General features: G+C 41.3%; 1 protein-coding gene across 28 annotated transcripts in view; it reads right to left on the minus strand.

Moving 5' to 3' along the window:
* The window catches only part of Dennd1a (DENN domain containing 1A), a 487,315-nt gene that overhangs the window by 207,307 nt on the left and 254,046 nt on the right, over positions 1-25,962 (minus strand). For 26 of the 28 annotated variants that reach the window (NM_001191747.1, XM_039105292.2, XM_039105287.2 and 23 more), the window contains 2 exons: positions 22,921-22,974; positions 7,076-7,186 (listed from right to left, as the gene is read on the minus strand). In NM_001191747.1, coding sequence (NP_001178676.1) covers positions 7,076-7,186; positions 22,921-22,974 — 165 coding nt within the window. Of the gene's footprint in view, positions 1-7,075; positions 7,187-22,920; positions 22,975-25,962 lie in introns of those variants that run through there. The other 2 variants (XM_063283992.1, XM_063283993.1) reach the window with 2 other exon arrangements.

Genomic DNA, 25,962 nt, shown 5'->3' on the forward strand with positions numbered 1-25,962 from the left:
GGATGAAAATCAGTGTGGCGACTGCAGTGGGCTGAGGTTGAATTAAAGGATCACAGAGTCTACTTTAGACACACTGTATTGTACTCTAGTCTCCTCAATATCACAAGCTTCTTTTTGCTCCAGTTACAGTTCAAGGTGAACAGAAGAAAACCAACTTATACATAATTAAATGAATACAGTTCAAAAAGCAGTTAATTATATTTGTTTTAAAAAACTGACATAAATAAAACAGCAATCTTTTCTCCTACTATCAGTGGAGGTTTCCTTCATTTACTTTTAATGTTTTTTCATATTCTCTGAGCCACAATAAAATTTTATGTAATGGAGATTAGAGAGGCTAGGCCACTAGTTAGTTTGGCTGCTGAGTCTGTATTTCATGCCACATCATTACATTTTGTTAAGGATTTCCCTCTTCACCAAAAGGATTAGCTTGCTTCTCACTTCTTTGAATACTCTTCTTAGGTTGTCAGTGTGACTAGGTTAACCTCAACCCCCACCCCCTCTCTCAACATATAAAAGATGAACAAACAAAATGTTCGATTTATTTTATTTTTAAATAGAACAGTAAATTTAGTCTTAGACTTCACTGTTTGGGAAGTCTCCAGTTACAAGGTCTTGGCTTCCCTTGAGCACAGTTTGAAACAAAATAACGCAGTTTGTTCCTACGGCTGGAACATGCAGAGTGGAGTGTGCAGGCAAAGAGGCCCTGGCTCAAGTCCAGTGTTTCAAACCTCCTTAAACTGCCACTCTCTTCTTTGCTTCAAGGGCTACAGATAAGCAAACAGGATTAGTTTGTTCAAGTGCAAAAGAACTAGGAAAGCTTTGCACATGCTGCTAAGATGCCTGGCCACTGCCTGGGCTGACACAGCCATGTAAGGTGGAGCTCCTCCAAAAAGAAGTGAAAATTAGAGCAAATCTGAAAATGTGCCTCAGCTACAAACTGTCCTTTCTCAGGTCACCAGAGCAGATGGTGTGCTCAGACAATGGATTGCTGTCTGCGCGAGTGAGTGTGATGGGGCAGGCAAGGTTGGGAAAGGATCCAGGACTTCTCATGAACACTGAAACATCTACAAAGGCCAAGCTGGGGGTGTGGCCACAAGACACAATTATCACCTACCATTTGTCCAGGGCATCAGTACACAGGCCCTACCTGAGTCCTAAATTCTCTGGGGTAATATTTGCGTTTGTCTAGCTGAGAAGAAACGGAGAAATAGTTTTATGCTAGTTTTTTTTTTCCTTTTCTCTAAATGAGGGACCTATACATAATTATGTGTGGAAGCTCAACTGCATAATTATTTTGCCACCCAATAGTACTTTCTTTTTAAGTGTTTGTTTAAACCCATCCCCTGGATAGCCTAAATAAATCTCTTAGTAAAGTAAACATGCTTTTCATCAATTAACTAGAGAGTCTGGGGTTTTGAAAGTTCTTCTAGCACCCCTCATTTATAAAGGAGCAGTTATAGTCAAGAAACTGAAAGCCGGAAGGAAGTGCAGCCCATAGCCCCTGCAGCCACCATGCTAGCTCAGAGTCCTACCCCAAGCCTCTGGTCAAGGTAGCTGGGGAGACTGGGCAGACATGAAGTCTAATAAAGCACTGACCACGGTAGAGGAAGGGGTCTTGGCCAAGAGAGGGAGGTGTGTATCCCTTGTGCCCAGAGTTGAGCTGGGCACATGTCAGTAGTGTGTATGTGTGTGTGTGTGTAGATCCATGATTAGTAGAATCAAGTCAAGAATGTTTACAGGTGCACAAGTATCATGAGGAACCCATAACAAGAGGAGAGTTACCAAGGAGGTGGTATGAGGTAGGCAGAAAAAGTGGTTTTTAATGTAATCTCTTTAGCTCATCTTAGATAAGGTATTTCAACTTTTTGGTTGTTGATATTTTTATGATCAAAAGGGGAATAAAACCAAGTTGTTCCTGGGGTTGCTACAAAAACTAATGAGACTATGATACTCACAGATGCCATAGACACACACATACAAATATGCCTGTGGATATATGAGTATACACAAGAGTATATTTTAATACAGCACTTCATACAGTGAGTATATGACTCACAAAGGTTAATGAAAAAGAATCTTGAGAAAGTGGTAGAAGACCAAGAGTTTGCCTCACAAAATACTGAGTGTGGGTCTACATGAAGGTGATGGAGACATTTATCTCAGATGCCATCTGGGACCTTCTCTGGTAGTCCTGGAGCTACACAAAACTTCTAAATACTATGTAGTCTGGCTTACTCTTCATCTAAATCGGCGCAACCAGCTCATCCAGTCACCTTATCCACCAGCTCTTATCATTTTGGCTTTTTATAAGAGTTTTCTAATTTTCTTCATAGGGTGGATACACTTAGCAACCTATTTTATTCTCTGGTTCTAATGGTGGTTCCTACACAAAACAGTCCCAATCAATATGATCTGGTGGCAAAAATAAGAATTTTGAAGGGGCTGAGATTCCCTTGTACCCATAGTTTCTGACTATTTCTTCCTTTCTAGAAGATTCCTTCTACAGAGAACTTCATGATCTATTTTGTGGCTCTGTCTCTTTCTGATTAGTACATTGGCTTCAAGCACTCCCCCCCCCTTCTGAAATAAACAGGCTTCTCTGTAAAATAGAAATAATTCTAAATATGTGGAGTGATATCATTTCTAAGATATCAAGGTATCATTTCTAAGATGTTCTTATCTTTGATATACTAGCTGTCCACAGTATTTCCAAAAAGCAATGAGTTAAACTTGGAGGTGAAAATATGGGAGAAAAATAGGATCCTAATGTTCCAAGAAATCAGAGAACAAGATTTAGCCAAGCCTTCCCTATTTATCATTTATAAAGAAAAACAATCAATAAACATTAAGTGAGCAAAGAGAACAAAAACTTACATTTGTCTTATACAGAATATCACACCATTATTGACCGGGACACCTGGGAAACACATTATCTGACTCTGAACTAAGCAGTGCTAGGCTTGTCTCCAGACAGTCTGTATTACAGAACTTGGACTCTGGAACGCTCAGTAGCCTTTACCTTTCAGATTCTGAATAGCTGTGAAGAGCATTAAGCTGTATGTTATCAGGCAAACTAGAGACCATGGTTTGTTGAGGTACTATGGCCACATCAGGATCTCTCATGAGGGTCCTCAGAACACCTCAGGCTGAAACAACCGTCACATCTGCCTCATCCATGAGGTAAGTAAAAGCTGTGCTTGATGAAGTCAGAGGCAACAAGAGCAAGACCTTCATTCAAATCCTGAATCTGAAGAGGACCAAAGGCTTGAACCCAAATCCTGTCTGCTCAGCTCAGAGACTCCACAGACAGAAGAGAATCTGGTAGGAGCAGAATCCCTTCTCCCAAGAAGAGGGTAATTTCATTACCAGTCACAGAGCCCAGACCTCAGCTGCAGTCAACTATCTATAAACAAACAAAACCCCACAACCCTACCCACAAAAAAAGTAAAAATAACACACGTTTGAAACCTTAGCAATGATTCTGCTTAATGATTCTCCTTACCATTAACTCAATCACACAACACAGAATTAATCCAGTTTCTAAATAATCATTTTTTGGTTTTGATTTGAAATATTAAAATCTGACCTCTCATTAAAGCATTTATTGATTGATTATAAACATGTACACATACTACATGCAGACCATGTCCTACTTTACAAACATGAGGTCAATTGCTCAATCAAAAACTACTTCAGGGGGTTGGGGATTTAGCTCAGTGGTAAAGTGCTTGCCTAGCAAGCGCAAGGCCCTGGGTTCAGTCCCCAGCTCCGAAAAAAAAAAAAAAGAAAAAAGGAAAAAAAATACTTCAGTAAAATGGTGAGTGAACAAGAGCAGAGAGACTGGACAGGAAACGTGATTTTTGAGGAATTTTGTTCTAAAGGGGAGAATATGAAAGGAGTAAAGGGAAGAATATAAGTGGGATGAAGTAGATCTGACTCACAGGAAGTTGTCTTTGTTTTTGAAAGTTACATTCATTTATATGTGTGTGCATGCATGCATATGTGCATGTGGAGGCTGGAGGATGGCCTGCACTAGTAAGCTCGTTCCTTCTAACACCACCACATGGGTGTTGAAGACTGACCTGGGTTATCAGCCTTGGCAGCAAGTGCCTTTATCTCTAGAACAACCTCCCTAGCGGTGCTTTGTCATTAAGATTTAGGAGTTTCTGTATCATGTTGGTGTGTGCTTTGGAAAGCACCAGCAGAGAGAAGCAAAGACTGGGCAGAACTAAGTTCTTACTTCTCTGCTGGAGCACTTCCTGGGGGGTGACATGGAGGCAGATAGAGAAAATCCTGCTCCTTTTCCCCACTCCTCTCCACTGTCTTCGCTACTCTCCTGGGTACTTTAGTAGCTACTGGATCTGACTTAGGTCTCCTTTACTCAAGTGAAAGCTTCAGGAAATCAGGAATTTTTGTCTATTTTTGTTTGATGTTGACTACTGAAATATACTCTGGGACAAAGTCATCTGGACACGTAGAGTGACTATTGTAGAGGACAGTTTACCCACAAGGGTGGGCGCAGATACCAGAGGTTGACAGGTGTGACAAGGCAGCTGGACTCTCTTCTGGATTCTATTAGATGGGTACAGAATGCTGGGTTAGGAGTTCGAGACATTGCTTCACTATCGTCTCATATCCAGAGTGTAAAATCTTAGGCATATTTATTTTTTTAAAAAATTATTTATTTAATATATATGAGTACACTGTCACTGTCTTCAGACACACCAGAAGACACATCAGATCCCATTACAGATGGTTGTGAGCCACCATGTGGTTGCTAGGAATTGAACTCAGGACCTTTGGAAGAACAGTCGGTGCTCTTAACCGCTGAGCCATCTCTCCAGCTCCACATCATTGATTCTTTAACATTTTTATAGGAACTACTTTGTCTCTATCCCTTGAGCTTGGCATCTTATTTTTCTTTGATAAAAGTTCTTGAAATAGAACACATATAAAAATAAGTACATCATACAAATAAATTTTAAATTAGGAAAGTTAAGCCACAAAACCTGCCACCTAACTCAGGGATTAACAATCTAATAGTGACAAGACCCAGTGTGGCCTGCTGTCATTCTTGTACCCAACGCATTGTTGGAAGTCAATCCTAGCCATTAGTTTATCTACTGTACATGACAAGGTCAGAGTCCAGTTACAAAGAAAGCTTCATGAGTCCAACACAGTATTCAATACTTGATGTGCTGAGAAGAGACTGTTGGACCCTAATCCAGCTGAAGACTGAAAATAGGCTAGGGTGCACTTCATTGATGGAGGGCCTTTTCAATTTTCAGTATGTTCATATTTAAACATTAATTCATTTGAAATTTAGTTTTGTATGAATAAAAGAGACACAGTCTTTTATTCCTTCCACAGGTGGACAACTACTGCTGAAATGTTTGCCTGGTTTTAACAGAAGGTTCAGTGCCTCCTTTGTTATTTATAGAGCCCTTGTCTACTTGTGGGCTGTTCTAGGGCCTCCATTCTGTACCATTAGCCTGCCTAAATCCCCAGTCTAACTACTAACACCACAGACCAATGAATACAGCTTTACAGAAAGATCTACTAAAGCAAGCTATCACAATCCATTCATTTTCTTCAAGTATGACTTTGGCTCTTTCTTTTGGCTTTTCCAAAAAAGAAGAAAAGAAAAAGAGGAAGGGGAAGAGGGAGAGGAAGGGAGATGGGGAGGAGAAGGGAGAGGAGGAGGAAGAGGAGGAAGAAGAAGAGGAGGAAGAAGATGAAAGGAGGAGGAGGAGGAGGAGGAGGCAAAGCAGCAGCAGCAGCAGCAGCAGCAGCAGCAGCAGCAGCAGCAGCAGCAGCAGCAGTTTGGGCTACATAGTGAGATCAAGTGCAGTCTGGATTATGAAGCAAAAACCCTATCTCAAACAGACTAAAACAGGGAATGTGAGATGGCTCAGCTGGGTAAAGCACTGCCATGTTAAGTGTGAGCATTGGAGTTGAGAGCTCCTGATCTCACATAAAATAGCTGGATGGGGTGGTGGCTTGCTAGTCATCTCAGTAGGCAGGAAGATGAGACAGGGTTAAACAAGATGTCCGAAACTTGAGTGCCAGGTTCAATGAGAGACCTGGCCTCAAAATATAAAGTAGAGGAAGCCACGTGGCATTATCCTTGGGCCTCTACATGCACATATATGCATGGCCAGCCACATATACACATTTACTTCCAAACATGCAAATCTCACTCACACAGATGCACGCACACATGCACGCACATGCATATGCACACACACACCAGATACCACACACCCAATTTCTTCAAAAACCCATAAAACAGAACAAACCATCAGAACCCCTCTGAGATAAATGGCAAAAGGTTTTAACAGAATACACAGGGGAAATAAATTTATGAAAAATAGTTACCTCTATCCAAAGATTTTAAAGTTAAAACTTAATGTATCATGTTATACCTATTTTTACTGAAAGATTAAAAGGTAGCACAAGCATACAGACAACATATACAAAGACACAGCCGAGTCTGCAAAAGCTGTCGGGAAAGTGGTTTACTTGTATACAGATTGACAACATTCACTGTTCACAGGCCCAGCCTTCTGGGGAAACAATCTGGCAGCCCCCAATTCTTGGTACTTATCAAAGCCTTTGACCAGAGGTCCTACTGCTTAACATATTTATTATTTACAAAGTCCCCACGTATATGTGAGCTGTTTCAATAACAGGGAGCTCAAAGATGTTTGTTGCAGTATCAAATATTAGAGGATTTATCTATTAACAATCTAAATGACAACTGAGAGAAGACTTTAGTAAATCATAACTATATCATTACAATGGAATATAGTGCTGGCATTTTAAAAAAATGACAAAAACAAGCTTATGTGGAGATAGGCACAAAATTATTTATAATTGATCATGAGACTGTAAGAATAAATGAAATGGGCTTTGACACTGTAAAGGGACATGAATAATTAATGACAATGATGTATTACCATATGAGGGGAATGTGGCTGATTCATTTTCCTAAAATTTTCTTTAATCTTGCCGATACATCCTTCAATTAAAATTAGATGACTGCAAAGCCGTCTCGAGACGGTCTACTCACGGTACTCAGCTTGCTGCAGATGATGAGGATCCGGCGCTCATACAGCATGCTGGCGTACAGATGCAACATGTTGTTCACATCCACAGCCACAAAATATTCTGTCAGATTTCTCTAGGAAAAAGAAGAAAGCAAGTCTTGTGGCTTATTTTGTTTGTTCTTATTATGACTAGTATCTCATAAAGGCAGGAGAAAGCAAATAATCACAAGGCGTGTGCTCTTCTTCCTGTCCCGCTCTTTCTACCTGCAAGCCCCAGCTCCACTCATGTGTGAAATCATGAAATGCAAAGTTCAAAGAGGCCTTGGAGATGAGCAGCCCAAGCAAGTGCATCTTTGTGTGGTGATTATGGGTTACAACTTGAGGTCCTCGTACATAGCAGTGTGTTGGCTTTTCCTGTCATTCCAAAGGATGAGAAGCATAGGAACTCTACAATCTCAAAAATGACGAGAACAAGGCTGAGGGAAAGTCTCTAAGATCAAATGGCCTAATAAGCAATGAAGACAGGGCTCTGCACTCATCTCTGGACCCTAGGTCCTAGACCTTTTCAAACGTATGGTGCCATGCATCCTAGTGAAAGTGTCTAAGCTCCAGGAACTACCCAGTAGATCCTAGCACAAAGGCAGGGCATTGCCTGCCTCATCCTTTCTGTGTGTGTCCATAGCAAACTGGCTCTGCTAGAATTATAGCAATCTCAAAACCTTACACCTCTCAAATATTTCACTCAAAGGGAGAAGATGTAGATAACCAGCAAGTTGTGACAATAAAGGATTTTAAACAGCTTTTGTTTTCCCCCCATATCCTGGAGTTCATTCCTTTAATTAGCATTATGGACTAGGATTCTTCAGATTTCAGCAGGGAAATGGATAACATTTCATTTCTACAACCTTTCTATATCCACCTGACATTAATAATACACAGGAATATGCTAATTTCTTTAATGTTACAGGGTTTCAATGCTGCACAATGCAACTCTCAGGAAATGAAAGGAGGAAAGGTAAGCTGTTGCCATGAGTGGCAGTTTATCGTGATTAAAGATCTACAACCCATAATTTAAGTAAACCAGTGGATTTTATATGCAAAAGACCATAAAGCGCTTTTCTATAATATTATGGTTGAGAATAAGAATGAGCACTTATCTCATGATTTATTACTGTTTGACCAGAGTATTAGCCTAACCACCAAACTTCACAAAGAGCAAGTGAATTGACAGCTCTACTCCCTTGCACTGTCCCTCCTAGATATTGCTTGTTCACTATCTACCGCGATAAGGCTTTACACATCGTGCTTCAACCTTAAAACCATTCCTTGTACTAGATGTCACTTTCTCTATTTAAAATTGTCAAACAGAAGCACAGAAAAGTGATGTAATGTAACAAGGTTCACATGATAAGTGAACAGCAGAAGACTCGGTCTAGGGTTTAAATATATAATACCTTAAAGTGTAAGTTAAAATATCATATTCAAAAAATATTGAATATAGGGGAAAATAAGAGGAAATATATATGCAAAGAAGGGGGAACTCTCCTGCCCCTTAGGACATTGTTGCCCCATTTAGAGAGGAATCCTTACATGCCAGGCCATGTGTGCTTTATCTAGTTTCTTTCTATTCCTCCTAATAACCTTTAGGTAGACATTACTATGTCTCAATGGAAAAATGAAAGCTTAGAAAGCCTTAGTTGTTTTTAAAGATCACCCAGTTAGAAAGGGCAGAGCTAAGAGCAGGTTTCTTGAATCTAAAAGTTATGTTAACTGACATACCAGTTTGCCTCCTAACAACTCCATGAAAAAAATAAAATGAGCACTGAATCCAGATGAAACTGGGTAAGAAGCATTTCTCTGTGCAGTGGACTGAGGAGCGCTGAGTTAATGATGTCAGGGTGGGGTTTGTTCCCGAGACAGTGACACGGCAGAGCAATTCTCACAAACAAAAATACAAGGCCCTCAGCTGAGCATTTCAGAGAGAGCTTAAATGCTGATGAATTATATGAATTTTTCTTTTAGAAGAGGATAGAAGTAACAAGAAAATAGAAATGAGGAGCTTAAAGAAGGCCAGAAAGCCCATTAGCACTTTTGACAGATCCAAAGATAACTCTGAAGCCACCAAAACGTGGCCTCAAGAGTCTGCCAAGAAGCTTCACGCTGAGGAGAAATATGTTACACAGCTTGCCGTCCAAATAGGGAGACACAGCGTCAGAGACAAATCCTGTGCCTTATTTTGGTGGGAGGAAAAAAAATTCACAAGGATACTTTTGTGGACTGGGAAGGGTGTGTTTTTGAAATAAAACACAACTCGAATGAGGCAGTCCCCCATTCCCAGTCGAGATTGGAGGGACTTAGGTGCTTGGTCCAAAACTCTACACAGGTATGTTAAAAATATGTAACATTTAGCCAAATTCTTTCTAAACTGTCATGTACTTTTTTTGGTATTTCTCATCCCATCTGTGCTGATCACCAAGATATTTGTGTCTAAACAGAAGCTGTCTCTCTTATCTGCTTCCTCCCCTGCCTCTTTCCTTCTGGGATGCCACCCGCCAGAGTGGGAGGGAGTGCCAACGGCCCAGCCCAGGAACTTCTTGGACAGGGAGCACTTGCAGGACAGAGGGGGTTCTGGCTCACTCTTAGTTTCCACCAAGATTGGGCTCAGAGGGAGCCCCTGGGAGTTAGGGATCTCCCTCTTGTTGTTAAGTGCTCATAGCTTGAGCTCCATGGTAAACCTCAACTTCTCAGAGTTGCCCTGTCATTTCCCACCCATCAGGCCTTTACTTCCTCTCAGAATATTCTTCTCTGTTCTAAACATGTTCATTTATTTAAGGAGATCAGCCCTGTGTCACCTCCTCCTGGAAGGGTTCCTGGACTCCTCTGCCAAATGCTCCTTTGTGTTTCCATGGCAATTTGTCCCCATCTTATAGTAACTCAGATTTAAGTATGTTTTTCTACTAGGCTGAATACCTTTGGATAAATTACAAATCCCAGCATCTAGCAGTTTGTTCAAAGAATAAATCCATATGTGGAAGAAACAAAGTGAAGACTACCTGTCCTTTGGCTCTGGTGTGAGCAGGGCACAGGAAAGTGGTCTAGCAGAGACAGTGCAGTGTTTTAGGAAGAAAAAGCACCTGACTGCAACTCAGGCTGAGTCAGATAAGGTGACCAGTTACTCAGTGCTAGTGAAAGGCCCATAGAAAGGAAGACAGGATCACATTTGGGTTTCAAAAGGAGCTCCTTGAGGCTGCAGAGACAGTTAAGAGCACTGGCTACTCTTATACAGGACCTGGGTTCAATTCCCAGCATCCACATAGCAGCTCACAAATTTCTTTTACTCCAATTATAGAGGATCTGATACCCTCTTCTGGCCTACTGTGGACACCATGAACATATGTAATACACCAATATACATACATGCAAAACAGCTACACACATAAAACAAAAGTTAAAAAACCTCTCAAAGCCTATAGCAGCAGGGAAAAAGGCAAATGGGAGGACCTGTTAAGCACTTACCCGGTTACTGCCACACTCCAGGGGAAAGAATCCAAATGTGTAAACAGTTCAAAAGAAAGCTTTAATTATACATGTTAAAAAACAAAAAAAAAACACAAAACAAAAAATCAAACAAAACAAAAACGAACAAACAAACAAAGCTACTCTTAACCACAGGACTTGACAAAGAATTAAGATTTGGAGAGGGGAGAAAGAAAGGCTCTTTGGCTCTATGACCTCCATGGTTCCAAGACTCTGTGCCTTCTGCTTGTCCAAACATTTCATTGCCTATTTATTTGAATGTAAACACTTCTAAATAACCACCATTCCTGTTGAACATGGTATTTCTGCTTCCTGTTCCTCAGCATGAAACCTTGGATCATTGCAACCTCATCACAGGTAAGCCCCAGTCACTGCCCATTCATCCTGTGCCACTTACTACCAGGTAATACTCCTGCCAGGATAAGAGAACCTTACTAGGAGGACTGTTTCCTGAGATCTGTACTCTGGTCTTAGTTTTGGTTTTTTTTTTTTTTTTGTGCCAGTGTGTTGCTAGGCTCTTTTCCTGGCTTGGACTTTATTATACACTGCTCACCTCCATATGAAGGTGCCAGTCTGACTAGAATTCAGATCTAACGGGGACTCCAGACAGTGCAGCATGGAAGGTGAATTTCTGAGGAAGTCTGTGCTGCATCAAGTCCTTGAACCCTTAGCTTCTATTTCTCAATGTTTCAAAAGGACAGTGAAGGTTTCAATGCAGACAAATGGGGAGCAACACCTGGCAAACCCCATGCCCCGAGGAGCATCTCCCAGGGGCTGCTCCTTCCTTGCTCTCAGTTGGCTCTAGCACCAGCCTAGGTGGCTGGGGGCTTCACACTCACTGTGATCCATGCCTGAGGTTATGAAGCAGGTGGAGGTTGGGGGTGGGGTTGGAATGAGCTGGGCCCAGGAGGGGATATCATGTGGCTTAGAGAGAAAGAGACTTAGGTTCAATACCATAGGGAAATGAGATAATCCTCAAACCAAAGAACTGACTCTAAGCTGGGTACTCCTTAGAGCCTTCAAAGCAGATGCTAGTCTGCCCCAGTCTGTCATTTGATTAGTCTCTGAGACTCCAATCGCAGGACAGAATAAAGACTCACTACAGCCACTTTAGAGGCTGATTCCTGGGCCAGCGGCTTGGCTCTGTAAACGGGTCTCAAGTGCTAAAATAACTCTTGCTCAAATATTTTACAATATGACTTTTTTCTTTAAAGAGAGGCAGGGTCTTGCAACATTGTCCAAACTGGTCCCCAGATGATAAGCTTCAGGTTTCCTCTCAACTGAGTGTTCTATACAGGTATGCTCTGTCACCAGGTCTAACTTTTATAATATGAAATCAGCCTTTACGTGATCTAAAAAACATATTTAAGTTACCTTAGTGGCACCAGTTTCTTTTTTTTTTTTAATTTATTTTTATTTTTATTTTTATTTTTTGGAGCTGGGGACCGAACCCAGGGCCTTGCGCTTGCTAGGCAAGCACTCTACCACTGAGCTAAATCCCCAACCCCTGTGGCACCAGATTCTTAAAAGGAAATTACATTTTTGGGGTTCTAAAATAATCTGCTCAAAAAAAATCTGCAAACTTATTTGAACAGTCAAATGAGAGAAGTGAATTACAGAATAGAAAGCAGAGTTACCAAGGTCAGTTTTATATCCTCTGTGCAAAGGAAAGACAATAGACTAGACAATGCTCTGAGAACCCACAGGAGCAACCTCAGTGTTTGATAACAGGTCCACACCTTCCGTCTCAACTTCATTGACTGTGAAAGCTACACTGACTTCATGAATCTTCTCTAGAGCATGGTGCATCTTTTGACAAAGTGGAGTCTGGGCAATGTCTCATATAACCGTCCGGCTAAACACTTTCCTCACATCATTAGCTACTTGGTATGACACTGACCAGATAATTAAGACAGGTTTGTTTAATACTTCAAATTAAGGCCTATATGATTATCCATTAATCAAAAGTAAACTTCAAAACCTGGGTGCAAAACAAAATATCTCTTATGCAGTCAGCTTACAATGTAATTATTACTACACATCTGTCCATGATCTGTGACTTTTTCTTAAATGCAGGTCACCTGTTTAAAATTTATAAAGATTTATGCTCATTTAATTACTGACTGCATAAAATTTACTCCTACATGTGTTATCTTGATAGACACAGAAAACCCTGATGAGCAATTACATAGTAATCATTTTTCAGTGAAAAGCAAGAAAATATTTTTACAAAGAAATTGAAGAAATAATGAGAATTAACTTCAACAAGGAGCTAAAAGTGGAAAGAATTAATTTTCCATGTTTGCTTTTCATTAACAACTTGTAGACAAATTGGCCCAAAAGCCAGTTGTAAGGAGTTGTTCTTTTTCCTCTCTCAGGGTCTGGCACTTTTTTAGTTCATTCATCCATCCAACCAGTCAGTCAGTCAGTCAGTCAGTCAGTCAGTCAGTCAGTCAGCCAGCCAGCCAGCCAGCCAGCCAGCCAGCCAGCCAGCCAGCCAGCCAGCCAGCCAGCCAGTCAGCCAGCCAGTCAGTCAGCCAGCCAGTCAGTCAGACACTAATAGCATGTAGTCAGGCATCTACGAGTTCCAGGTACTAGCCTTCCATCCTTAAAAGGGCAGATGGCATTAAGCAACTGTCCATGTGACTAATCACACTGCGTACACTAATGCTCTCTTAGGGTGTACAGGTGGCACTGAACCTGCACCTAGAAGCATCTCCACGCTGGGACTAGACTCACCCAGGTATGAATTCTGGATTTTGCACTCAGGGACTAAATAAGTGAATTTACAACTCTGTGTTTCCCTGTTCTTCAAAGGGACTAACAACCACATCACTGGCTAATGTAAGAGCTTAGGAAGTAACAAATAGTGCCTGGTCTGAGCCACTAGACATGGAGGGCATTAAACAAGTACTAGCTCTTCCTTCTTTATGTATATTAACCTTTCTCTGATGTCAGAAAACATAATGTTGTTAGGTTTCATGTTCCAAAGGTCATATGTCCTTCAGTTGCTTACTTTCTTAAATTTAGATCGTCCTTTAACAGAGATAACCATGTGTCTTCAGAAACCTCTTCTATGTTAAGCACGGGGCTCCCACACGCTATTCACTACACCAGTGATGACAGAGGCCCACAAGACATATCCCAGAGAGGGATGACATTAATTTGTACAGCCAAGAATGTCAGTTAACATCCAGAAAAGACAAGCCATGGGGAATTATGTTCCTCAGCTTACAGTAACACTGAAACCTCAAGGAGGTTGAATAAGAATCTCCAGGAAACTAGAATAAGGAGAAAAAGAAAGTTCTGGTGGCACTCAGCACTGCCCTTGAAACTTACCATTTAAGACTTCTGCTCTTCGTGTTTCCCTTTATTAGCTAAGAATGCTGAGGTTCTAAGAAGACAAGAAGCCCAAGGGCCCTTGGCTGGTGGGGCCCCATGTCTGGCTGTCTCTGAAACCAATGTTCTGTCCATGACAGTACAATGTATCACATTAACAACCCTGTGGTTATTGCTTGTTTCAATTTGCAATGCAGCCATTTAGTCATTTTAAATTAATCCTTGAAAAATCACCAAGAGATTAAAATGCAAATTTCAACATGGCTAGAGCTCTACAGTGATTCTGTGTCAAACTCACACAAATTGGTCTCACAAAAGTTCAGAGTCTCCTTAGAGTAAAAGCTTCTTTGCTTTGTTGTGCATTTCAGATATAAAATTACATTTTTCCCCTCATGAATATCACAAGTCAACCCTAGGGGGCCAAACCTTCAGAATGGGGGTTGCTACACCCCACTGACCTGCAGACTAAGGCTAGCGACCACAGCCTATGAGCGCTGGGCTCTGTGCATGTGAAATAGGGCTCATGTCTACCTCTCACAGAGTAGCTGGCAGGGATTAAAATGGAATGGTGTGTGTTAGGAGACTGGCAGATTGGTACTACTATTATGCTTAGAAACAAACCTTTACTGGTTTGCAAAGATGGATTTAGGAGACAATGGGTCGTATATAGGGAATTAGTTCATTAGTGGCAAAACCAACAGAGAAAATCTAAATTTCAAAACTAGTGAGGATGGAGGAGGTGACACAGTGCAGCCATGAGCTGGAGGTGTGTTACAGAGAAGAACATTCAAATAATATCTCTAACCTTAGCAGTTAAGGTGCTGAGAATTGAGAAATTATAAAAACTCCCAGCTGCGTTAAAAACCAACTTCTTAAGGAAGATGAGTTAGATCTAATAGCTGATCATGTTATTATTTAGCACAGAAGAAACTCGACAATCCATCTAGGCGTTTCCTCAAAGAGAAACTTCTCTTTTCTCCTCTGACACCACCCTCACAGGAAAAGTAAAGTAAAAGCATTTTTAAAGTTTTGAATCCCAGAGAATAAAGAGAGCTGTCAATCTTCTAAACTGTAAAATGATGTTACTAATAAACTGGTTTGTCTGAGGGCCCACTGGGCAGTGACTGAGACATTTCAGGCTGTCATAGCTAATAGGGTAGGCCAAGGAGGAGACTGAGACCATCACATAGGAACACCCAAAGATGCACAAAAACAAAAACAAATCCAAACCAAACAACCAACCAACCAACCAAAAACCAATCTAATGATCCACAGACAGACACAGGCAACAAAAGATTACCTGGTCCAAGGTGGCATGAGAGTTGATGGAGGATAAAGGAAAGCTAGGCACTAATAAGGGTGAGGTGGGTAGGTGGACATGACAGAAAGGACCAGCTCAGCTCACACAGAGAGCCCAGGCAAGCTCAGGAAGTGAAGTTGCTCAGCCTCCAAAGGTTAGAAAGAAAGGGCACAGTGATTCATTCCCAAATCTCTTCTCTCCAGCCCCCAGTTCCTCAGCTGGCTTCCTGCGCCTGTCCAGAGGGAGTAATCTGATTAGAAGCTCCTAACCAGAAGGGCTTGGGATAATAGGTAAAGCTGAGGACGGCTCCAAAAGCACTAATTAGAAAAGGGGACTAACACAGGGTAACCATAGCACATGTTGTCACCTTATAACCCACTCACCTTCCTTAGCACTGGTAACAATACACCCACTCCCTAGCAGAAAACAGACTAGTCCTAAGGAAAAGGTTCTGCTGATATGTGAGAGTCTCCATGTCTGTACTCAGTCAAGCTCGGCTGATGAGCACAGAACTTTGGGTCAGATGTTCAGTACCTACTCTTAAATGTGACAAGGCACATGTCAGCCAGAGCTCAACAAGTGATTCACAAGACAGACAGGAGCCAGGACTGGAGTGTGAGAATGATGCAGGAGCTGGCATGGAATGCAGCTTGTGTTGCACCAGCTCCTCAGGAGGGCTGTGAGCTGGGAGGGGAGGTTGCTGGTGTCTACTGACAAGTCTGACAACACAGGAGGGAGAGGAGGAGAAAGAATTAAAATACTTTTTAAAATATGGAAGTTATAGTCTCACAGATAAGATTAAAAAAAATTAACAGTAAGATGGCCAAAGTAGAAAATTTTACAGAAAATTGTTGAATACAGTAGAGGTTGGTCTAAAAGAGAAATGTGGAAAACAGGAAAGAAAATGGACATTAGAGGATCAATGCAGGAGGTTTAAATCCTATCTGTCATGAGGGTGGGGGCAGGGGTGGGGAGATAAAAACAAAGCAAAGCAAAACAAAATAATAGTGTAGAAATACAATAGCGTACTTGTAAGCTTTATGATGTGAGGCTCCAAAGTGGATAAGTGGTCAATGCCCAGGACAATGGGTGAAAATGAATCCATTAAGGTACTTCATGGTTCAATTTCGGGGTATTAGAAGCCGATAGATTTTAAAAAACAATAGGGATCAAATTGGCCAAACCTCCTAAGCTACAAGGATCAAAAGAAGCCACTGATCAGGCCTTCACATTTCTGAAAGGAGAGTGATTAGCAAACTGGAATTCCATATTCATACCATCTAATCATGCAAGTTCAAAACCGTTGGTTGCCTTCAGCATCATACTCTCTCAGGACACTGTTGGAAAATGTTTCTTCAGAATGACAGAATAAAACCAAGAAAAAGGAGATATCAAGCCAAAATCTCACCTACAACAAGCTGTTCAAGAAAAGAGCCATAATCTAACTGCTTCAGCAGTTCATTCAAATGGAAATACTGACAGTTGATTTAGTATACTTGTCTTCCCCCCATGAAGATAGGGAAGAATGGGAGAGGAGAAAGACTTAGGTGAGAGACAGTGTTTTGTGTCTATGTGGGTTTCTGGGGAGGGGCATCAAAAGTCTTACCTCACATAAGAAAATTAATAGATGAGATATGAAATTAAAAAATCTTGAGGTGTAGCAATAGAGACATATTAAAAGTATGATAAGAGCTGGAGAGATGGATCAGTGGTTAAGAACAACGGCTGCTTTTCCAAAGACTCAAGTTTTGGTTCCCATCACCCATATGGTGGCTGGCTTATAACTAACTGCCTGCAACTCCACTTACAGAGGATCTGATGCCATCTTCTGGCCTCCTTGGGCACCATGGTTATGTGGGATATACTCACACAGTAGTACAAACATACACATAAATAAAAACCAATCTTTAAAACAATGATGGAGGGGCTGGAGAGGTGGGTCAGCTGTTAAGAACACTGGCTGCTGTATATGTAGCAGAGGATGTCCTTCCAGGCATCAATGGGAGGGAGAGGCCCTTGGTTCTGTCGAGACTCCATGTCCCAGTGCACAGGAATGTCAGGGTGGGGAGGTGGGAGGGGGTGGGTGGGTGGGTGAGAGAGCACCCTTATAGAAGCAGGAGGAGGGGGGATGGGATAGTGGGTTTCTGGAGGGGAAACCAGGAAAGGGGATAACATTTGAAATGTAAATTAAAAAATCCAATAAAAATAGAATCTTATGTAAAAACAAACAAAACACTAGTTGCTCTTCCAAAGGTCCAGAGTTCAATTCCCAGCAACCACATGGTGGCCCACAACCATTTGTAATGGGATCTGATGCTCTCTTTTTGTGTGACTGAAGACAGCTACAGTACACTCACATACATAAAATAAACAAATCTTTAAAAAATGTCTATTGTACACTGAAGTGGTAGTGGTGTACACCTTTGGGAGAAAAAAACAACGAGGGAAAATACAATTACTAAGAATTATTTCTAAACTATTTGAACTACTTAACAAAAATATTAAGGTTGATAGTATGGCTCTGTGGTACAATGCTTGTTTAGCAGATGTGAAGTCCTGTGTTTGGGTACTGAGACCACAGCCACACACATCATTAAACAAACAGAATAGATAGACGAGAACAACTTTTAGGATAATTTAAACCACAAGTAAAACAATAGTGAACAGTATCATTTTTATACTTAAAAAATGCCTATTGCAAATACATAGGCGAATGCCAGCAGCAAACCACTGAACTGAGAACGGGACCCCTTTTGAAGGAATCAGAGAAAGGACTAGAAGATCTTGAAGGGGCTCGAGACCCCATATGAACAACAATGCCAACAACCAGAGCTTCCAGGAACTAAGCCACTACCCAAAGACTATACATGGACTGACCCTGGGCTCCAACCTCATATGTAGCAATGAATAGCCTAGTAAGGGCACCAGTGGAAGGGGAAGCCCTTGGTCCTGCCAAGACTGAACCCCCAGTGAATGGGATTGTTGTGGGGAGGGCGGTAATGAGGGGAACACCCATATAGAAGGGGAGCGGGAGGGGTTAGGGTCTGGAAACCGGGAAAGGGAATAACAATTGAAATGTAAATAAGAAATACCCAATTTAATAAAGATGGAGAAAAAATAAAAAAATATAAAACTATTAAAAAAAAAGTCCATTGCACAAATAGGTTCTACACCACAGTCATCCTATAAAGTTACAGAGAAAGTTCTGGGTGATAGTCATCAAATTCTGGAGAGAGTATAGTTTCAAGGTTGGGGAAAGAATTGTGATAATTCGGGCTTGCATTCATTTTTAATATGCACTTCTGTATTGATTTTTTGGAATGGATTTTGAATGAGATGGGCAAATGTTTTTAATATAGCATTAAGTAAAGAAGCATCTATGGAGTTATGCAGTTAATATATTCCCCATTGTGTGTTGATAAAATGTAGCTTCTAAACATTGGGTGTTTGTTTGCTTTCTTTTTTAAACAAATCAAAGGAATCTTTCAGTCTCAAGTAATACCCAACTCTCAATTTAAGCAGTGATAAATTAACCAGATCTAAATAACACAGGGGCACATAACCAGGACTCTGGTCACCCATCCATCTATTTCCCTAGGGCTCCACAAGTACCCCCAAGGCTCTGGACAGGACTGTCTGAGGCTACAAAGAAAGGAAGGCAGAGCTTGAGAAGCACTTCCTCTGAAATGAGGTAATCTGAACACGCACACACACACCACACACGCTTTTTCTATAAACTAGAACCTTGAACATGCCGACAAAGTAGATGAACACTGCTGTATTTATAGAGGCAGGAGTAACGATGGCAATCTTTTAATCTTCTCAATTTATTCTCTATCCATATTACATTTATCTTAACTTCAGCCACACTTTTCTAGAAAATTTTTTCACTTTCCAAATTTATTAGAGATATTTCCTTATTTTTTAAAGTTTTTATTTTAATACATTTAGATTACAATCTGATCTTTTCCCTTCCCCCCTCCAGCCTCTCCCAATTCATCTTTTTTAAGTTCTTAAAAAGTCTTGGTTTATTCTGGAAATCAGTCTGGAGGTTCCTCAGAAAATTGGACATTGAACTGCCTGAGGATCCAGCTATACCTCTCTTGGGCATATACCCAAAAGATGCCCCAACATATAAAAAACACGTGCTCCACTATGTTCATCGCAGCCTTATTTATAATAGCCAGAAGCTGGAAAGAACCCAGATGCCCTTCAAAAGAGGAATGGATACAGAAAATGTGGTACATCTACTCAGCTATCAAAAACAACAGCTTTATGAAATTCGTAGGCAAATGGTTGGAACTGGAAAATATCATCCTGAGTGAGCTAACCCAATCACAGAAAGACATACATGGTATGCACTCATTGATAAGTGGCTATTAGCCCAAATGCTTGAATTACCCTAGATGCCTAGAACAAATGAAACTCAAGACGGATGATCAAAATGTGAATGCTTCACTCCTTCTTTAAAAGGGGAACAAGAATACCCTTGGCAGGGAAGAGAGAGGCAAAGATTAAAACAGAGACTGAAGGAACTCCCATTCAGAGCCTGCCCCACATGTGGCCCATACATATACAGCCACCCAATTAGACAAGATGGATGAAGCAAAGAAGTGCAGACCGACAGGAGCCGGATGTAGATCGCTCCTGAGAGACACAGCCAGAATACAGCAAATACAGAGGCGAATGCCAGCAGCAAACCACTGAACTGAGAATAGGACCCCCGTTGAAGGAATCAGAGAAAGAACTGGAAGAGCTTGAAGGGGCTCGAGACCCCATATGTACAACAATGCCAAGCAACCAGAGCTTCCAGGGACTAAGCCACTACCTAAAGACTATACATGGACTGACCCTGGACTCTGACCTCATAGGTAGCAATGAATATCCTAGTAAGAGCACCAGTGGAAGGGGAAGCCCTGGGTCCTGCTAAGACTGAACCCCCAGTGAACTAGACTGTTGGAGGGAGGGCGGCAATGGGGGGATGGTTGGGAGGGGAACACCCATAAGGAAGGGGAGGGGGGAGGGGGATGTTTGCCCGGAAACCAAAGAATTATTATTAAGTATTAAATAAATTTAAAAAAAAAGTCTTGGTTTGTAATTTTACCTTAACAATAAATTTTAATTATTTTTCTACTTTTTGTTACTCTTTTTTTAATTTCTTGAGCTGATTTTCTACAGTAGAAAACCTAGACCTTTGCACATATCAAGCAAGTGCTGTGTGCTGAGCTATGTGCCCAGTCCTTTTAATTTCTCAAATTCAAATTCAACTTCATTGTTCCTACAAAAACATTCCAGGCCATGAAATTTCCTCTTTGGGGTGCTTTTGACCACATCATTTTAGATGGAAAGGAATTTTGGCACCTGCTATGATACAGGTAAACTTTAAAGGCATTATGTTAAGTGAAAAAAGCCAGCAAAAAAGAACGAACAGTATATAATTCCACTGATACTTGGTGCTTGAAAGTAGGCAACAATCACAGGCTGAGTGTAGAATGATTGTTTCTACACACTACAATTTTGAAAGATAAGAGTCCACCTTAAACCAATCAAAATGGCAAAGATCAAAACCTCAGCTGACAACACATGTTGTCGAGGATGTAGAGAAAGAGGACACTCCTCCATTGCTGGTGGGATTGGAAACTGGTATTAACCACTCTGGACATCAATGTGGAGGTTCCTCAGAAAATTGGAAATAGATCTACCTAAAGACCCAGCAATACCACTCTTGGCAATATACCCAAGAGATACCCCATCATGCCATAGCGGCACATGTTCCACTGTGTTCATAGCGACCTTGTTTGTGATAGCTAGAAGTTGGAAACAATCCAGATGTCCCACAACAGAAGAATGGATACAGAAAATGTAGTTCATTTACACAATGGAATATTACTCAGCTATCAAGAACAAGTCCATCCTGAGTTTTGCAGGCAAATGGATAGGATTAGAAAATATCATCCTGAGTGAGGCAACTTAGACCAAAAAGGACATGCACAGTATGTTTTCACTAATAAGTAAATATTAGCCCCCACCCCACAAGCCAAGTGCAGAATACCCAAGATACAGTGCACAGAACTCAAAAAGGTCAACAAGCTGAAGGGCCCGAGTGAGGATGCCTCAGTCTAACTTGGGAGGGAGAAGAAAGCAACCACAAGGGGGGAGGAATCTGGGAGCAAACGGGGACTGGGCTGGAGGGACTCACAGGACTGGGGTGGGGGGGTGTAGATAAGATACCCTACAGTGGGGAGAAGGAACTTGTAGAGCCCACTTCCAGCAGAAAGAGAGAGCATCAAGTGAGGAATGGGATTGCTATTCCAAAGTTAAAACTCTGACCCATAATTCTTCTTGTCTGAAAGAACTGCAGGGATGAAAATAGAGAAGAGCCTGAGGAAAAGAAGGTCCAGTGACAGACCCAAAGTAGGATCCAGCTCAAGGGGAGGGCCCAAGGCCTGACACTATTACTGAGACTATGGGGTGTCACAAAAAGGGACCTATCATAACTGCCCTCCAAAAGACCCAACAAGTAGCCGAAAGAGTCAGATGCAGATATGTGCACTCAACCAATGAACAGAAGCTTCTGAAACCTGCGGATGAATTAGGGAAAAGCTGGAGAAAGCTGAGGAGGAGGGTGACTCTGTAGGAGGACCAGCAGTCTCAATTTACTGGACCCCTGAGATCTCAGGCCCTGGATCACCAACCAGGGAGCATACACCAGCTGAAATGAGGCCCCCAACATATATACAGCAGAGGACTTCCGGGTCTGGGTTTATTCAGAGAAGATGCACCTAACCCTCAAGAGACTGGAGGCCCCAGGGAGTTTAGAGGTCTGGTGGGGTGGGTGGGGAGGAGGTATGGAATATGGAACAGTTGGAGGGTGGACTAGGAGGGAAATAAAATCTGGAGTGTAAAATTAATTAATTAAAAAAAGAAAAGAAAACTTTTGAAGACCACTAGAATGTGAATGTGCTCAAAACCACTGCACTGCGTCTTCTGAAGTGAAGGAGAGCTGATCTCATGCTACTTACATCTCACCACGTGCCTCCTGGTGGCAGCTTTAGACTTCCTTCTACATTTTACAGTTTATAATCACAGTAAAGTATAGTATACTAGGGTAGACATGTCACTCAGCTTCTTCAGAGGGCAAACATGAAACTACAGATCTGCCACTTTAGTTCGCTGCTTCTTAGCCCTTAGAAGGTATCCTCTTACTTCACTTAGTACAGGTTTCCTGCGACACAAACACAGAAGCATGGTTCTATTTACGAACTCCTGCCCTTGTAAACTTTCACATGGGAATTTCTTTCCTAAGAACATTTCATCTTATGATAATAGAAAGGAGAAACTAAGTCTCTATTGTGAGGGAACTTAATGGAGATTTTTGTGGTGGACAACAATAATTCTTATTAGTGAAAATGCTGAGATGCTTTTCTAATAGGTAATTTTAATCTATGTGAATATGCCCTATAAAGACCAGAATAAATTCCCATCAACCATTAATAAGTGATTACTTTGAGAAATATGAAAACCTTGTGTCTATACTTTATAGATGTTTTCAATTTGCTTTTGCTATTATAACCCATTGATTTTTATACTTGTTTCAGCAATCCACTGTTATTACACTAGAAAATATATCCTTTTCTTTTCAAAACATAAGCAGTAAACAAAAAAATGCAATGGTCCTTTTCAAGTACTCACATTCTCAGGTATGCTGGGAAGCTCTCTGCTATCAGGCACAGTGAAGTAAGAATGCTGGAAAAGAAAAGACACGAGCTGCATATTTTTTCAAGATGATTTAACTAGAACTTCATTCCAAATTTAGGTGAATGTTCTAAAGCATCTTCTTTATTCAGATGAGGGAGCCACATGGCTGTTGTAAGAAACATCCATATTAGAGCTGCTTAGGCTAATGTTGGACCAAGCTAGTAGCATTAACTCGTCAGCAGGAGAATGAATGTCATGGGAAGATGAATGAAAAAAAAAAAATCAAAGAAGCTTAAGTCTAAATACCCACGTGATATTTTGTGACTTTCTGAACACAAAGAAGTGGCCAGTTCTCTAACTTGCTGTTCAATAAGGCAGAGAACTCTTAGCAACCAGATAACACTAGAATCACTCGGTAAGGGGTTGGGGATTTAGCTCAGTGGTAGAGTGCTAGGCAAGTGCAAGGCCCTGGGTTCGATCCCCAGCCCCGGGGGAAAAAAAAAAAAAAAAAGAATCACTCGGAAAGTGACAGGATATCCCAACCAATCCTGCTATTCCATTTCAGCATCTGAGGTCACATCAATCTATACTGTAATCAAAATCTGCTCAGGGCAGTTCCAGCCAAAGGCCACTCATGCCACATGAAAGGGCTACAGATTGGTTGCCAATGGAGAATAAGCTCCTGACTTGCAGTGTGATTGCCATGAAGCCTAGGAGAGGTTGAAGGCTTGACTTCAAAGACTTGCAATGAGGCGTCTCCATGTTTGTAACAAGCCCATATCTCTAAGTTAAATGAAAACTGGCTGAACTAATGCCACCTCCTCGGCTGCTTTTAAAGGCTCAGAAGATAATGGTAAGTGGCACTGGAAGGAGCCTTGTGCTGGCCAATTAAAGATGGATTGTGAAAGGCCAGGAAAGGTCATGGGCAGAAAGGTTCAGCTCGGCCGTAGCCTAAGTTCAAATCTAGGCCTTTCCCCAACCCTTACATCCTGTGTACTGGGAGAATAAGTAGGTTTGTAGAAGAGTGAGTTGTTTAGGTGTTCTAAAATAAAAGGCCCTGGAGACAATCTACACCAATGATGGTAACCATGAGCTGCTAGTCTGACACTTAAAAGATATTTATTGAAACCTGCTTATGGAAAACTTTGTATTAAAGACTTTAGAAACATCACTTCTAGTTGCCAAAATAAAATTTGGAGATACATATTATCTCCATATTACAAATATACAAATTAATGTTCAGAGAGGCAAATAGTCTAAGATCACTCAGTGAGCATGTGGAGGATCTACGCTGAAACCAGAGCCATGTCTGTATCCACAGAGTCTTTATGTCTCTGCACTTATACACATGAACTTGAGAAAGCACTTCTGCATGAGGCATTTAATCTTCCAAAAATGGTTCTTTACTTACTTGCTATTTTATTTATTTTGATACAGGTTTCACTATATAGCTTCAGCTTTCCTAGAGACTGCTACATAGACCAGATTGGGTTGTTAGGCTTGTACTGATTCTTCCTGCTTCTGCTTCCCGAATGTTGGGATGACAGGCATACACTACCACTCCCGGATTAACAACTGGATTTTTATTTTACAATCATTATCATTCAAACTGCTAGTTTGCATTTCTATCTTTCTCAATCACCGACATCAGTTACACAGGAACATTCTATTATAGACAGTGGTTACAGATAACAAAGCCCAGGCTATATCTTTACAAGGCATTGCACCAATATTTTAGTATTTCTATTCCAAATGAAATACTAGATCTTCAAAACAGAAATGCATTTTGGGAAGAAAAATGTCTAGTGGGGGGGGGGATCTGCCTTTACAGATGCAGTGGATTGTAAAGAGTGAGCCAGCATAACTCCAAACTAACCAGTCCCCAGGCTGTCCTTTGAGATTCTGTCTTGCTCCATCGATCATGAAATGCTGGGGACCAGGGGAGGTCAGAAACATTCCTAGAATCCACTGGAATGAAACAGCTGCACACCCAATAGTTCCTGCTGCCCAAGCTGGCTTGTCCTTGAGGCCTGACAGCATGTTGCCAGTGCAGACATTTGGTGAAGGAGTGGCCCTGCCTCCCAGGCAGCTGGTGACCTAGCCTGGCTGCTCCACAGCTACCTGTCTGATGCTATTACAGGATGAAGCAGTGAGATCAAGCTGCTTAGGAAAAAAGACTGAGACAAAGGCAGGGTTGCTCTGCTTCAGTGATGACTGGGTCTACAGCTCACTTGCTCATCTTTTCAAGCAGTCCCTACTTCCCTAAGAGCAAATCCTCCCTATGTAAAGTCCCTCCCGCTTCCCTGCATCCATCCCTTTTTCCTTAGATCATAAAAGCTAGTTCATCATTTATAAATTGCATGACTTTACATGCACGCCCTTTCCTCTAAATCTTTCCCCTATGACATGAGTATGTTAGCATCTATATTGGGAATGATTTTGAACATAGGAGGTGTATATTAGTATAAATTAAGAACTTAAAATAGGTTTGCTATTGTTATTATTACTGGCAATCCTGTGGCTTTTGATACCATTCTGGTAAAACTCATTAGTTTTCCTTATGAAGTCAGACACCTTCCTGATTCCTATAACCAGCACTGTAACTGCTTTTTGAGAAGCTGGAAGAGAAAACTCTCTAACTTGCCAGGGTTCTGGGATAGAAAGACAGGTCTGCATGACAATAAGTGCCTGGCCAAATGGTGTCCACCAAAGAATTCTGATAAAGGCAATGACAGCTTCCATCTAAGAGATAAAGAATTTAGTAAATGAATTATGGAAGAGAGCTTACACATCTCTTCTGATGTCCTGTCTGACAGATAAGGAAGCTGAGCCCATACAGTTAAAGGCCTTGATTCAATCACTAGCAAAGTAGACAATTGGAACAAAAATTTCCCACTAAGCAACGTGCAGGATGTACCTCAAAGCATTAAATAAATAATGAATGCTGTAGGCTAGGAACTATACTGAGTATTGTCCTCTGTCTTCATGGGATAGAGAGTGAGAACCAGCTTACTCCCACAGGATGGAACCAAGTCT

The sequence above is a fragment of the Rattus norvegicus genome, chromosome 3, assembly GCF_036323735.1.
Source record: "Rattus norvegicus strain BN/NHsdMcwi chromosome 3, GRCr8, whole genome shotgun sequence".
NCBI classification, from domain to species: Eukaryota; Metazoa; Chordata; class Mammalia; order Rodentia; family Muridae; genus Rattus; species Rattus norvegicus.